The sequence below is a fragment of the Tetranychus urticae genome, chromosome 1 (assembly GCF_039701765.1).
Source record: "Tetranychus urticae isolate SD_2017Ah chromosome 1, NJAU_TeUrti_SD_1.0, whole genome shotgun sequence".
In the NCBI taxonomy this organism is placed as follows: domain Eukaryota; kingdom Metazoa; phylum Arthropoda; class Arachnida; order Trombidiformes; family Tetranychidae; genus Tetranychus; species Tetranychus urticae.
In genome coordinates this window covers 15,180,784-15,195,665 of record NC_142958.1, presented here as the reverse complement: position 1 = coordinate 15,195,665, position 14,882 = coordinate 15,180,784, and the positions used below count along the sequence as shown (strand labels likewise).

The following is a 14,882-nucleotide window of genomic DNA, read 5'->3' as shown; positions in this document are numbered from 1 at the left end:
ACATAATTTTGTAATGAATAGAACCTTGAAGATTTACGATTCTTTAATCCGGAAAGTTTAACTTTGAATCTGCAACCATACAATCCGAGTCAATTGATTAATAATGTAATATCTCCTCACTTGATAAAGAGATTACTTGTGCTACATGAGTTGTGTACAATGATAAATCATTTTGAACTTGTATCATTCAACAAATGAAATTATTTTTAAATTACTTGAAAGATGATAATAAGTGAAAAAGAGGTTTAATAGTAATCATTGAAGTTAGAAAGCATTAGTCCAAATTTAAATTTTGTTTTAAAGTTAGACAAAATTTATTTCCATGACCATTTAATATTGTTAAGTTTCAAAAATCCAGGTTAGCATGATCACTGTTTATAATTTACTTTAGTTCATCTCACAGAGTGAACAATATCATCAATTTTAAGAATTGATCTAACAGTTTCTGCAGCTAATTTAATAGCTGAAGCAGTAACAAGTAAAGGTTGAAGAACATTCTCGTCTAAAATGTTGGTTACCATAGCCTTACGTACATTGATACCAGCAGTATTCTCGCCAGCAAAGTGCCGTTGACGAAGTTCGGTAACTGTTTGCAAGGGATTAAGACCAGCGTTTTCGGCTAAAGTGTACGGTATAACTTCCAAAGCTTCAGCAAAAGCTTGGAAGCAATGAGCTTTTAGACCTACCAGGGAAGAGCTGAGCTGGCTCAATTGCAAAGCCAGTTCAATTTCAGGAGCTCCTCCACCAGGAAGTAGAGCGGGTTTTTTAACTAGACATCGGATGACACAAAGGGCATCGTGGATTGATCTTTCAGCTTCCTCAAGCATCATTTTGTTAGATGCTCGGAGTAAAACATTAACTGTTTTACCTGTGGGTGAAGTGCTCTTTATCCCACTGATTCGAGTTACTTTGGTAAAGGGGATTTCTTCAACCAGATCAGCTGTGGCCAAAGCAGATGCGACAAAATGGTCAAGACTGGCGATTGGACGGCAACCAAGAGCTTTGCTGATGAACTCTATTTCTTCACGTTCGATATTCTGAATGAGAGCAATTTTAGCTTTGGAGAAGAAATGAATAGCCATCTCATTGAGTGCATCCCGAAGAATTGACTTTTGAATGAGTAGCACATTGCATCCAGCCTTTTTGATTTGCTTTACAATGTTCAGGATATAATTTCGTTCCTCCTTAAGGATCCTATCCATCTGGGTATAATCAGAGACAACGACTTGATTATCCATGTCAGTCTTTGGTGGTGAAATACAGAATTGAATTAAACCAATCTTAGCTTTTTCAACTTTTTTAGAGCCAAAATCATTGGCAAATCTATGATCAATACATAGTCCTTCAATAAGCTCGGTTTCCTCTAGAGTGGCACCAAGTCTTTTAATGATCTTGATATCCTTAAGATCAACATCGTTAGTTTTACAATTGTCTTTTACTCTAAGCACTGCCTTTACAGCCATAGGAGCTAATAAGCTTGAATACTGAGAAACAACCTTGCTGTTAAGGGCAGTAGAAGCTACTCGGACAAGAGAATCGGTATCATTCAAGTCAACTGGGATGCTCATTTTACCCTCGAGTATTTCAACACATTTGTTGGCCGCATCAAGGAAAGCGTCACTAATTGTTGTAGGATGAATACCTTTAGCCAACAACTTAGAAGAAGCATCAAGGAGAGCACCTGTAACAAACATTAAAATCAAAAATCAATAAAATAGTTCTCAAAGCTAAAATTGGAAATAGTCACACCCAGCTTACCTGCAATAATAACCACACTAGTTGTACCATCTCCGGCCTCGACATCTTGAGCTTTACTTAATTCAACCAACATTTTAGCTGCTGGATGAACAACTTGAATTTGCTTCAAAATGGTTGCACCATCATTACTAATGATCACATTGCCATCATCCTGTTGGATCATTTTGTCCATACCTCTTGGTCCCAGGCTAGTACGGATAGCATCTGCAACTGATTTAGCTGCTTGAATATTAGAATCACGAATGTCATCAGGTTTACTTTTATCTTTGAACTGTCCCATCATTTGGGTACCAGATTTATTAGATTGAGCTTGAGGAGCCATTTTAATTTAATAACAATTAATAAAAGAATTAAGTAAAAAAGGTTGAAATCAGTTTAGATGGGAGTCTTCACAGCACAAAAGATTACTGCAGCAAGCATGGAGCAAGGTTTGAGGGAAGGTTTAAATATTACGAACATCACCAAAATGTTACTTTTTGGCTGATTGAAATTGATTGAAATAAAAGTTTTTATCAAACATCAAACTTCAGTTTTAATCGAACAATTAATAATTTATTATAAATAAATCACTTGTTTTTTAATAGCGAATTTAAATTTAAAAATAAAAATATCAATATCAGTAACTTAATTGCAAGAGCAATGACAAATATTAGCTACATAGACGTATTTAATGAGAACCAAAATATTAATCTATTCTGATTGTTTCGGAATTTTTTTGAGGAATTAAATTTCTTAAAATCTGATGAAAAAAAATTTAAATTCGAACCAGAAATTAAAAAATAAGACATCTTTGAAATGAAATCAAAGAATTGAAATGAGGTTTTCTCAATAGCTATTGAATTTAGCTATCAAATTGATTTCTTGATTTATTAGTTTAATAATTGTTTGTCTTTTTTGATCGAAAACAGGTAATTATGTTTCCTGGCTAGGTATGGAATCAAGTTAATTAAAAAGGTATAAAACGAGTCAACAAATTAATAAAGCATGAATGATTAATTCGGAATGAATCCAAAACCAGGTTTAGTTGGTTTGATACACGATAGATGACTCAGGTAGACAGAAAAGAAGACACAAAGTAACAACAAAAAACTTGTAAGACTAAATGAAAAAGTGAAACTATTCATCAGTAATCTTGTTATAACTGTTGGTTTAATTTGAAAGCTATTTTGGGCATGTTTCACTAGTTTAACAGGAGTTACTTTGAATTTACCTGAAAATGGATTGACCTGAGACAATATTTAACTTTGTGAATTGTATAATAAGTTAGTACAAATTAGCTTTTCTTTTACAAGTCAACTTTTACTCATCAACATGTCAACCATTGTTTCAAATTCATCTCTTTTTGACCACAATGGTGACCAATGTGTTTCCCGTGGATTAATGTTACCCTACCTGGGTTATGCATCAATGTTACTTTGGGTGAGAATTGTTGGTTATCTTCTTCTTCTTCTTTACCTGTTTCTTGGTATTGCCATTATTGCCGATATATTTATGTGTGCGATTGAACGGATCACTTCGCAAACAAAGAAAATTCTTGTCAATCCTGGAGATGCCAATACACCGCCAGAATACATGGAAGTATTGGTTTGGAATGAAACCGTGGCCAATCTAACTCTCATGGCTTTGGGTTCTTCTGCTCCTGAAATTTTACTCGCCATAATTGAGATCGTCTCTTCTGGGTAAGTTTCAACTTTACCGTGAATTCTTAGAAAATCATTTTACCCAAACTTCTCGAGTCATTAAACTCGGAACCAAATGTTACATTGTATACACATCTGTACAATCAAAAGTTAATTTCATTTCCTTATGTCTGTATGTTTAATCAACATGTTCAAGCTTAGACTTTCATCAATTACATTTTCCAAAAACTGTTACCTGTTTCTCCAATACATGAGATATTTTCCTATTTATTCATTTCCATTTCTTTCATATTCTACCTGACTTTAGATTATCCTGTTTTTAACTGATTTTCAACATATTTTAACAAACAAGTTATTCAGCACATGAAGAAAATTGTTTTCTATTAAAACATCATTTCGTTATCATAAGATTTCAGTTCTTCTAGAGACTTTCTATGAATATTGTTCCATCCAGACTAATTAGTAAAATAAATATCTAACTAATTGGCTATGAAATATCAATGTATCTGGTGAATCGGTAATCTATGACTCACAAGTTATTGAATATTTTCACAGAATCAAGGACTTTTTTAAGATTTATTACAGCTAAGTTCGTAAACTCATGTTTCTTATCGCCTTTCCATCATTCTCGTTTTCCTGAACACTTCAAAATCTATTGCCATCACCTCTAAGCAACCAGTTTATTATCAGCTTGAACCTCAATTCCATTTCATTCATCTTTTTTTATCATAAAATAAGTTTGTCATGCAACAGTGATAAAAAAGAGTTGACATCGTTAATGTTATTCAACCAATATTTGAATATTTTTTCAGATTCGTTTCTGGCTCTTTAGGGCCTGGTACTATTGTTGGTTCAGCAGCTTACAATTTATTCATGATTTCTGCCGTTTGTGTTATTGGCATTCCAAATCATGAATCTCGAACCATCAAAGCAATCAAGGTAAGATCATGAATCAGAAAAAAATTGACTTGAATAAAAATAGCAACAATGCTGGTTGACTCGGATAAAATTAATAAACCCATTTATGCTGACAAAATGACCAGCTTTTCAATTTAACCGTGATAACCATTAACCAGTTGAATGATTTACTTGTTGACCAGTATTAATACCTGCATAATTAAACTGTCAACCTCTTAATTAGTTGATCCATCTAACCTTAAAATCTATCACTGAAATCTCCATGTCGATCAATGCTGGTAAAAGCGATTAACCAGAAAATATTGCTATTCCTTTGATGGTATTACAAAAACGTTTATTCAAATTGAACCAAAATTTTCTTCAGAATTAAATTCTGTCATAATTAAAATTGTTTCTTCTCGCAATGGGCGAGGTTTCCATCAGAATTTATTCTTATTCATTTCAATAGATGATACAATTTGGACAAGTTCAATATTAACCTCGCCCGTTGTGAGTGAACTATTATTAGAAGCTTTCCCCTTCTTCATTTCAAACCAATATCAAGTGTAGTTCAATATCCTACATAACTGGATTGAAACAATAAGTTGATGAGTGTAATGAATTTCAAGGTGTTTTCCAGGCATCAGGATGTTCTGGTTAATGTTGCTTTCATTTGTATCAATTTCACATTTAGTTTAATCACCTAATCAGCTGAATAAGCCTTATGTCTTCCATTCACCTTTGATTTCAGCTTTCCAACTTTATTTGAAGCAAACCTGAGCTCATGTTGTGCCAATTGAAAATGTTTAGATATCATTTAAGCCTAATTTACCTGACAGTTTGTCAAGCTCATCATTGACAAGCTTATTTATTTTTCATTTTATACCAAAAATTCACTTTTTTTCGTGACCTGACACTCTTTTAGTTGATTGTTGATTTGACAAACTTGATATTTTGTCAATTTTCGTGACTGAATAACACTATTTTCAACTGTTTTAACCCTCTTATGTTCAAGTGTCCATTGTAAGGAAACTTGTTTAGGCTTGTCAATGTCATGTTCATTGATTATGACCAATTGTATCCTTAAATTGTTTTTATATTAAGTTGCAAGGGAAACATTTAAATTGAATAATTACCGAATGGTAAAATCTTTAAGTTGATTGTCGATTCACCAAGTAACCTTCAATAGTTTAACTAAACATTTGTAGTCATCCGATTAGTTTTATATTACCCAGTCACTTGATAACTAATTGTCGACATTGTAATCAAATCTCATTGGAATAATTAGAATTGATCAATTGGAAATCTTTTTTTATTATTCAATTGATATCATTACATTGCTTTACATCTTACATTTTCAATCTTAATGTTCAATCTGTGTTATAACTTATAAGCAATAATGAAACGTTAATAGTAAACCTTTGACTGTCTAAATTTAAGGTCACCAAATTGTTGTATCAACTTGAACAGAATAATTAATTAACAATAATTTAGTCACTCTTTCCATGCTCTAATCTAATTCAGTGAACCATACGAGACATGCAATGAGATACAATTAACCTGAATACCTTTGAATAGCCTGCATTTTCATGGTAAACCCTTTTATATTATTAATATTACCTGACTTTAAATTGGACTCAGAGCAGATATTAATTAATGGCAACATTAATATAATGAAACCATAGCAACTGTCTGTAGAACCTTAAAAATAGCAAATCGACTAATTAATGAATCCCTAACATTTATCATAACAATTATAATGAGTAATGATAATATTCCCTAAGACTGCTCATAAAACTCACTAGCCTTGCCTTTCAGGTTAAACTGATCAACAGTAATGTCAATATTTAGTGAATTAATTGAATAGCTTTAAATTAATTTTGTTTTGTTTGATTTCAGGTTTTTGCAGTTACTTGCACTTTCAGTGTGTTTGCTTACCTTTGGCTATTCCTGATTCTGGTCACCATTTCACCCGATGTCGTTGAAGTTTGGGAAGCACTTTTGACCTTTCTTTTCTTTCCTATTCTGGTATTTGTCGCCTATGCTGCCGATCGCAATTTTTTCATGTCTCAAGGAATCGAACCGGCCAAAGGAAGTTTCACCGAGGTTGATTCTGGAGCAAGTACGATAATCGTTTTCATACCATTTGATGGATATAAAGATTTGAATGAATGGGCAAAATCTTTGAAATTTTTCCAGAAAAGCTCTAAAATTGTTGATTCAAATTGAGCTCAGTTATTGATTTATTGATTGTTTATGGCTTTTGTGAAATATTGTTTTTCCTGTTATTTGACAAACATTAGCAATCAACTTACAACTTGTTAATCAATCTTATTGTTGATACTTTTAGTGTAAATAATGATTCACTGATTTGTTGGTAAAATGTTTGACAACATATTTCTTGGTAACACTGATTTAGTCAATTAAATTTGAGTATTTTATCCAGTTACCGGTTATTTTGGTAGATTTAACAATTTTTCTGATTTCACCTGGAATTTCATTTTTCAAATTTCAAGCCACGATAAAGCGTGATTCATTTCGCTGTTTTCATGAAAGTTAGGTTTGATTCTTAATTTTGTTTCTGTGTAGGTTTACAGGTTAATTGCCATCTATCTGATAATATAACTTAAATTAGAAACATTCTAGTTTATCCTTTGTTGTTTATTATTTTTACTCTTAAAACTTGTTTTTTTTATGTTCAGTCTTGAGCCGAAAAACAAGAACAAAACTTGTTCTTTCATCCTACAGAGTTGATTACAATTAAATTGGCGGATCAATCATGGGTATATTGCATGACCCATTCCAGTTGATCCCATATCCATTCCTCCATTGAGCCAACTTGAAGCAGTGAAAGTGTTTAGAGTGAGATCATCACTGAATTAATTTTGAGTTACTTTTCTCATTCAACGCCAACCTTGAGGAAACAACTATTCAGTTTCGCCCTCTTTTCATTCATCATCTTAGCCATCTTTTTACATCTCAACTTGAATTTAATCATTTTTTAATCTTTTCATTTTCAACTTTCTTTTTCCTTTAACTTTCAACCTTTTTGGACCTCTCTCTATGGCCAACTGGCAACACTTGAAACTAAAACCATCTTTACGGATTATTTGTAGGAGTTGAAGATTTTTTCCCAAAAGGCAAAATTAGCAAGAAAAGCTTGGCAAAGTTTCTGAAGGAAGTACGTAAAGTTGACCCCAACATTTCAACCGAAGATGCTGCTTGCTTGGCTGCCACTTATCTCTTTGAACATGAACGCCATTCTCGACTTTTTTACCGAGTCTCTGCTTGCCGTTGGTTATCTGGTTCACGACCACCTTTTCCTCATTTAACCAAGGAACTTCAACAAGTGTACGATTTAATGAAAGATCACATGAGTGGTGGACATGCCATTAAATCTGTTCCTGATGGTGCCATTGCATTGACTACTGTTGCAGCTGAAATTGCTCACGAAAAGGATATCGCTGTGGTTCAATTTGCTGCTCCTACTGCCGCAGTCCTTGAGAATGCTGGTTCTGTTGATGTTACTGTTGTTCGTTATGGTCGCATGGACAATTCGGTACAATGTTTAGTTGAAACTCTTGATCGAACCGCTAAAGCAGGCCGAGATTACAAAGCTTTCAAAGAGATTGTCACACTTGAACCTTATGAAAAGGAGAAGACTATTAACATTGAAATCATTGACGATGACAACTGGAATCCTGACAACATCTTTTTGGTCAAACTCACTTTAATTGACAATGATAATAACAATGAATCGGCAGCCGTTGCCAAAGGACGAATTTGCATGATGACTGTAACTATTGTTGATGACGATTTTCCGGGTATCATTGCATTTGGACAAAGGTTGATTACGGTTGAAGAAGATGTTGGTAAAGTGGTGATACCGGTACTTCGAGAACAAGGTTCTGATGGAGAGATTGAAGTGAAATGGAAAACTGTTGATGGAACTGCCAAAAATGGGCGAGATTATTCTGGTGGTGAAGGTACTCTTTTATTCGCACATGGAGTTATGCGACAAGAAATTGAAATTGCCATTGAAAATGATTTTGAAGAAATTAAAGACGAATATTTCGAGGTTCACTTGTTGAGTGCCACAAATGGAGCTAAAATAGGAAAAATTAACTCAATCATGGTTACAGTTACTAATGATTCCGATTATAATGCTATCATGTCCAAATTAATGACAAAGATTGGAAAGAAAAGGAAAGGCTTTAAAATTGCCAAAGATCAATGGGTTGAACAGTTTAGGTCAGCAATGACAATAGAAGGTTCAGAGGAAATTAAACCCAATTTCATCGACTATTTCTTCCATGTTTTATCTTTTGTTTGGAAAGTAATGTTCGCCTTTGTGCCTCCACCGAGCATTTGGAATGGATGGTTAACCTTTATTGTTTCACTTATCCTCATTGGTTTCATAACTACAATTGTAGGTGACACAGCTGAAGCTTTCGGATGTTTAACTGGTCTTAAACCTTCCATTACCGCAATTACTCTTGTGGCCATGGGCACATCTTTACCAGATACTTTTGCATCCAAGACTGCCGCTCGAATGGAAAAGTATGCCGATAACGCAATCGGTAATATCACGGGCAGTAACTCAGTCAATGTCTTCCTTGGACTTGGTCTACCTTGGTTAATGGCTGCTGTTTACTGGTCATCCAAGGGGCAAATATTTGAAGTGCCAGCTGGTGACTTGGGCTATTCGGTAGCTCTTTACACAGCTTTATCGTTTATTTGTATCGCTATTCTTCTTCTCCGTCGAATTGCACCAATCTTTGGTCCTGGTGAGCTTGGAGGACCTTTACGCTACTCGATTCCAACATTCATCATTTTTGTTATCCTTTGGATTATTTACATTGCAGGATCTGTAATGAAAGCTCAATCAATTGGAAGTTAAATTGATTCAACTCAAAAAGTAGTTGAGGATGACAGGAGACCAAAGCCATGGAATTCAAAAATTTTCCCATTGGGTGAATCTTGCGCCTACTAATCGTGACTTTTCAACGAGAGGAAGCAGAAGTTCATGTCAACTGCAAATACTCTTAATCATGTTTTTAATTTTTAAATTTATTTTTGCTTTACACCAATTTACACATCTTGAAACATCTTCCATCAATTGCTTCTAAGCCTTCTAACTTATCATTTATACATTCCAACTTATAATTTATCGTAACTGGTGATATTATTTTGTTTTTTGCTTATCTTAATAGTTCAGGTCAATTTTATATTTTTGTAAAAACACGAAGAATCTTTACTTTTGTTCATGTCCTTTCAAGGCCATTTCAAATTCTTGTTTGACGTTAAACTCAAGAGCGAAACTTATTTTGCCAAATCAAAAAAGAAATTCAATTTATGAATTAACAACTCTTTTTAATTTACAAAAGAGGTAAAATCATCTCTAATTTATTCTGCTCGTTGTTGAAATCAACGATATATACCTCATTATGTCATAATCATCGAGACAATTATTGAAATAAAATTAATTTGACCGTCCAATGACACTGTTATTGCCAAAAAGATAGCATGAAACTCAAGGATTACATTTTTTACATTTGCCAGCAAATAATCAACGCAGGATTTAATCTAAATTCAATGATCTTGAGAGTCTCATTAATATCTTTCCAATTAAATTCTTCAATTCTGGTGGAAAACTTGGGTAAATTGTGTAGACAAATGACATTACTGGTGGAGTTGCAGGCATACAATAGGATGGTTCATAATCAGTCAAAGATTTGACGATGTTATTGATTACTTTGTCATATGTTGCTTCAGGTGAGAGATATCGACAAGGAATTGCTAGGAGTTGCCTTAAATTTTCCATCATTTTATCCTCATAGTAAATCTCTTTAATTTCTTTGGGTGAATTATCGTATAAGTCACTGTAAAGTTTGTCAACAGATTTTTGGTCAATTATAGGTGTTGATGAGAAACTTGGTTCAATAGATATAACTTTGACCCCAAATTTTTCAATTTCAGCTCTCAGCGCATCTTGGAAAGGAGTTAAAGCAGCTTTGGTCATTGAGTAAGCTCCAGTGTTGGGAAAGGTCATATTTGAATTGATTGATGAAATGGTGACTACACGTCCAGATGAAGAACGGAGTAAAGGCAACATTGCTCGAGTCACTTTGACCACTCCGAAAACATTAACATCAAACAGCTGGCGAAAGTGATTGTCAAAAGATCCCCACTCTATTTTACCAACTCTTCCAACACCAGCATTATTAACGATACCCCAAAGAGTTTCACCCGATTTATTGAGATGTTCACTAATCAAGTTGACTGTCGTTTCGATGTCCTCATCTTTGGTAACATCTAATTTGATGATATGAATCTTATCTCGATTAGACGCTGAAGATTTCAAGGATTTGGCTCCTTTTCCATCAGGAAACAGGCAACCAGCAAACACACGAAAGCCCGACTTGTTGAGTTGCAATGCTGCTCCATGACCAAAACCAGAATCACACCCTGAACAAAGACAATTGAACAAACATAAAATTATAATAAACAATTACATTTCAATAAACGATAGACATATAAAAAAGACTCTATTTGCTACTTACCAGTGATGAGAACAGCTTTTCCAGTAGTTGGAAGAGGACCCAGAAGTTTAGAAGAAATGTAATTGTGAATCAATTTTGCCAATATCCATGAACTACAAAGGTAAACAATAAACAATCCAATCCAGTTTAAGATGTTAACAAAGAAAGGTAAAAAATTGAGGAACTTATAAAGAAAAATTAATGTTAAAATGAATGAGGCTGAAAAAAGAGGCAACATGTTTTTGAGATGAACTGTGAGTAAACTGTGACGACCAGTAAAGATTATGTGTTTTGGTTAGATTGAAAAATACGATTTGCTACTAAAGTCCAACTTGGAGCACTTGAGAAGGCGGAGATTCACCTAATTGAGTAGTTCTGTTGAAGTAATTGTAATCACTTATTATGTGCCTGTTAAGATTAGAAATGAATCAATCAAAAGATGGAGAGTATAAAATAGTCTCTCGTCTTTTTTTCCTTCAATCTTCTGTACAGGCAAAAGTTGTTATGGTCAAAGATTATTAGGTTATAAGGCTCTATTAATGTTGCTAACTAAACTGTACCTTGAGATAGCTTATTAATTGAAGTCATTTCAGGCTCCGATCATGGATCAGGAAATAAACTGAAAATACAGATATTTATTCAAAGAAAACAACATTCATTACGTATGATCGTAATCATTGCAAGAGAATTAAAATGACCATAATCTTTCTTTATCCAACCTTTTCTGCTCTGGAAATCAGTCTTGTTACATAGAATTAATTGTAAAAACTGATCATAACTAATAAATTATCATGATTCGATGACATCAAGAGTTACTATGAAGATTTAAAGACTAGACAATTTACATACCCATTAGGCTGAAGGGAAAGTATTTGCAAAAATTTACAAATGTTGACTGCAATCTGGGAATAAATATTCAATATAAAGTTCCACGAGACAAAAATTTAAATTTTAGCTGATTTGCGAATCAATTTAATGCCTTTAGCGATATCGTTCAATGCCAATCTTGATCAATGCCAATGCCAAATATGAATGAGATTCAACGATGTTTTGTGTTTTGTTTTCAAATCATTTTTGCTTCGATCCGATAAAGATTTATTCATTTGTCGTGTAAGGTGGACATTTTGTTTTGATTCAATAATTGAACAAGTTTAGTCTCAAGTTGGGCTTTTGACCTGATTTGAACAGCCAAAATATATCTGTCTATTGGTTAACGATCCGAAAGTCAATCATCTTTACAAATATGTAGAATTGTTTAGTTGATTGACAAGATTAACATCAATCACTGAAACAAAGGGAATTGGAAACTGAGGATCTGGTAAGATAATCAATCACCAATTTGATTTTCTTGGGTTCTTTATGAAATTGAATGCTCTTTTGGAAACTGTCGTTGATTGTTTGATTTGACTCGCTGATGACACTTTAAATCAATTTTTCAAGTGCAACTCAACAGTTTTTTGCATTTTCCTGCAAGCTTCTGATTACTAATCAATGATTAGTAAATCATTAACCTGTATACATTTTATGCAACAAATTTGGCAATTGTCATTGTGAAACCAATTTAAACATATCAGAAGAATTTAAGAAATCAAATGAGATTTGCTTTTTGATTCCTAATTGTATTTGTCTTTGGCAGATGTGAGCCTATCATTTAAAATGTAGGAAATCCCCTAAAACGATTTTTTTGTTCAGCTGAGAAAATGTTGAGCAACAAGTCGAGACACAAAGTAAAGCTTGATGAAAAAACAATCAAAACAATCGATTGCGTATTTATATAATCTTTCATCAATTATTTGGGTAGACAGTTATGTATTTAAATGGTGGGACCAATTGAAGAGAGATCACAATAAAAGTGTTAATAGTATTTTACAGTTGTTTTATCATCGTTCTTAATCGTCTCCATTGAAATCTTTTAACTTGGCAATCAGTTTTAGATCATTTTCATCGCAATTTTAAAATGAAGCCCATTTATAAATTTCTTTTATCATCTCTTGATGCGTAAGTATCCTTTGGATTACTTTAAAGTTGATCAATTTGTAACTAAAACATTTTTCCTTTTAATAGCTTTGGTCACATCAATTTCACTTTGGGTTTTGGTGAACTCCTTGTTGAAGCTGGACATGAAGTTACATTTACTCATCGTGACCGTTACGCCGCCATGGCTACAAAGCGAGGCTTCAAATTTATTCCTTTTGATGAATCCTTTTTCGCAAATCAATCACCTGCAGTTTTCCTGGAATGGACAAAGAAAAATTTAAGCAAATTTCGCTCAGATGCGCTGACCAGGTACTCTAATTGGAGTGAGGCAGATAAGGAACTTTACTCGTCCGTTGTGGATGAATATGAGCCAACAAATAAAGCTTTGGCCGCAGTTTTGAAAGATCACAAAGACTCATTTGATGTTTTAATAGCAGATTATGTGACACGATTCCCAGCTTTATTTTCATCACCAATACCTTATATCCATTTGGCATCCATTAACCCATTGTCTATATACCCACAAGGGCCTCCACCATTTTCGGGTTATTCAACCAAATTAGATGAAGAAACGTATGCCAAATTTAAACAAGTTTACGATGGAGCTTGCATTCGTTTTAAGGAAAAACTGTTTGCCTGGTGGAAAGAGTATAATACTGAGCCACTTCCAGAAGATAATTACTTTGTCGATATACCCAAACACTTGGGCTTTTATCATTATCCTGAAGCCCTTGACTATAGCGAATGTGGACCTAAAATCACTGATAAATGGATTAGAGTCGATGCAAATATCAGGAAACCAGATTTTGAGGAGACCTTTACAGTGCCAGAAACATTAGAAAACCTTCCCGGCAAATTGATATACTTTTCCTTAGGCTCACTTGGGTCGATTGATGTTGAATTAATGAAAGAAGTGATTGCCATTCTGGCCCAGGCACCGCATCGTTTTATCGTATCCAAGGGTCCATTGGGTTTCCAGATTGATTTACCATCTAATATGTGGGGGGAAGATTATGTCAATCAAATTGCAATCCTTAAAGTTGTTGATTTGGTTATCACGCATGGTGGAAATAACACTTTTATGGAAACATTGTATTTTGGTAAACCTTTAATAGTCTTACCTTTCTTTTTCGACCAATTTGATAACGCTCAGAGGGTAGTTGATTGTGGAATTGGTCGACGGTTGGATACATGGAAGTTGGATAATGAAACACTTTTAAAAGCAATTGAGGAAACATTAGCTGACAAAGAAATGCAAACCAAGATCAATGCTATTTCAAAATCAATGCAATCAGCTGATAGTGGGAAAAAGGCGGTTAAGATGATAGAAGATTTTGTAGAAAAGTTGAAAGCTAAATAGCTAAAATAATTATTTTATTGATTTTAAATGTTGAATCTTTAAAGTTTTTAAACAAATCATAGATATAAAATTCCATACATTACAAGATTGAAACATTTGTACATATTGTAATTGCATGTTCATTAAACAACCTTCACAAAAAATATCTATTCACTCGCATTTATGATTAACGATATTTAGTCATTATTTAATATTTCAACTCGCTTATTCAATACATTGTATGGTTGAAGGTGTTCATCTGGAAGTTTAATGTTTCTTATGCACAATCATTCTTGTTTGAAATGGATTACATTTATATTGATGACACGAACTGGACCAAAAAATGTTGACTCGACGTTCGTTCAAAACGACTTCTTGAGTCAGCAAGCGAGTATAAAGAAAAGATAACATACTCAGAAATAGACGCTGACTTCAGACGAAGATCTGAAAGAGAGTCAAATTGATTGGTTGGGCGATTCAGATTGACTGACTCGAGTACAAGGAATTACAATCTGTACAATTCGTACAAATGGAAATATAATTTTTGTCCCTTATTGTGTCAATGTTGAAGAGAAGTCATGCAATTTCAAAGAATTTACAAGATAACAAGATTCCAATACAATAGATGAGCATTGATTTGATAATCCAGTTTTCCATTGAAATACAAGTTTTCAATGAGGCAAAACAATGGGTAATAAGATGGATGATTAGATAGTGAAAAATCAGTGT

General features: G+C 33.6%; 4 protein-coding genes across 4 annotated transcripts; 2 read left to right on the top strand and 2 right to left on the bottom strand.

Moving 5' to 3' along the window:
• Nucleotides 1-228: 228 nt before the first annotated feature.
• CCT4 (chaperonin containing TCP1 subunit 4) lies at nucleotides 229-2,157 on the bottom strand. The gene is made up of 2 exons (XM_015935472.3): nucleotides 1,759-2,157; nucleotides 229-1,681 (listed from the first exon to the last, which is right to left on the bottom strand). The coding sequence occupies exons 1-2, from the start codon at nucleotides 2,078-2,080 to the stop codon at nucleotides 393-395; spliced, it is 1,611 nt and encodes a 536-aa protein (XP_015790958.1). The 5' UTR covers nucleotides 2,081-2,157; the 3' UTR covers nucleotides 229-392.
• Nucleotides 2,158-2,840: 683 nt separating this feature from the next.
• Nucleotides 2,841-9,794, top strand: LOC107367675 (sodium/calcium exchanger 1). The gene is made up of 4 exons (XM_015935412.3): nucleotides 2,841-3,437; nucleotides 4,211-4,337; nucleotides 6,195-6,417; nucleotides 7,412-9,794. Exons 1-4 carry the CDS (start codon nucleotides 3,070-3,072, stop codon nucleotides 9,193-9,195), a joined length of 2,502 nt encoding a protein of 833 aa, XP_015790898.2. The 5' UTR covers nucleotides 2,841-3,069; the 3' UTR covers nucleotides 9,196-9,794.
• Nucleotides 9,648-11,094, bottom strand: LOC107367676 (retinol dehydrogenase 16). Its single transcript, XM_015935413.3, has 2 exons — nucleotides 10,859-11,094; nucleotides 9,648-10,763 (listed from the first exon to the last, which is right to left on the bottom strand). The coding sequence occupies exons 1-2, from the start codon at nucleotides 11,073-11,075 to the stop codon at nucleotides 9,877-9,879; spliced, it is 1,104 nt and encodes a 367-aa protein (XP_015790899.2). The 5' UTR covers nucleotides 11,076-11,094; the 3' UTR covers nucleotides 9,648-9,876.
• Nucleotides 11,095-12,687: 1,593 nt separating this feature from the next.
• Nucleotides 12,688-14,319, top strand: LOC107367677 (uncharacterized). Its single transcript, XM_015935414.2, has 2 exons — nucleotides 12,688-12,835; nucleotides 12,902-14,319. The coding sequence occupies exons 1-2, from the start codon at nucleotides 12,795-12,797 to the stop codon at nucleotides 14,172-14,174; spliced, it is 1,314 nt and encodes a 437-aa protein (XP_015790900.2). The 5' UTR covers nucleotides 12,688-12,794; the 3' UTR covers nucleotides 14,175-14,319.
• The last annotated feature ends 563 nt before the right edge of the window (nucleotides 14,320-14,882 follow it).

Coding starts and splice junctions, on each gene's coding strand:
- CCT4 (XM_015935472.3), bottom strand. CDS start 2,080: ATGGCTCCTCAAGCTCAATCTAATAAATCTGGTACCCAAATGATGGGA. Junction 1,682..1,758: donor TAGTGTGGTTATTATTGCAG/GTAAGCTGGGTG, acceptor TGTTTGTTACAG/GTGCTCTCCTTGATGCTTCT.
- LOC107367676 (XM_015935413.3), bottom strand. CDS start 11,075: ATGTTGCCTCTTTTTTCAGCCTCATTCATTTTAACATTAATTTTTCTT. Junction 10,764..10,858: donor AAAAGCTGTTCTCATCACTG/GTAAGTAGCAAA, acceptor GTCTTTGTTCAG/GGTGTGATTCTGGTTTTGGT.
- LOC107367675 (XM_015935412.3), top strand. CDS start 3,070: ATGTCAACCATTGTTTCAAATTCATCTCTTTTTGACCACAATGGTGAC. Junction 4,338..6,194: donor GAACCATCAAAGCAATCAAG/GTAAGATCATGA, acceptor GTTTGATTTCAG/GTTTTTGCAGTTACTTGCAC. Junction 6,418..7,411: donor CGAGGTTGATTCTGGAGCAA/GTACGATAATCG, acceptor GATTATTTGTAG/GAGTTGAAGATTTTTTCCCA.
- LOC107367677 (XM_015935414.2), top strand. CDS start 12,795: ATGAAGCCCATTTATAAATTTCTTTTATCATCTCTTGATGC. Junction 12,836..12,901: donor CTTTTATCATCTCTTGATGC/GTAAGTATCCTT, acceptor TCCTTTTAATAG/CTTTGGTCACATCAATTTCA.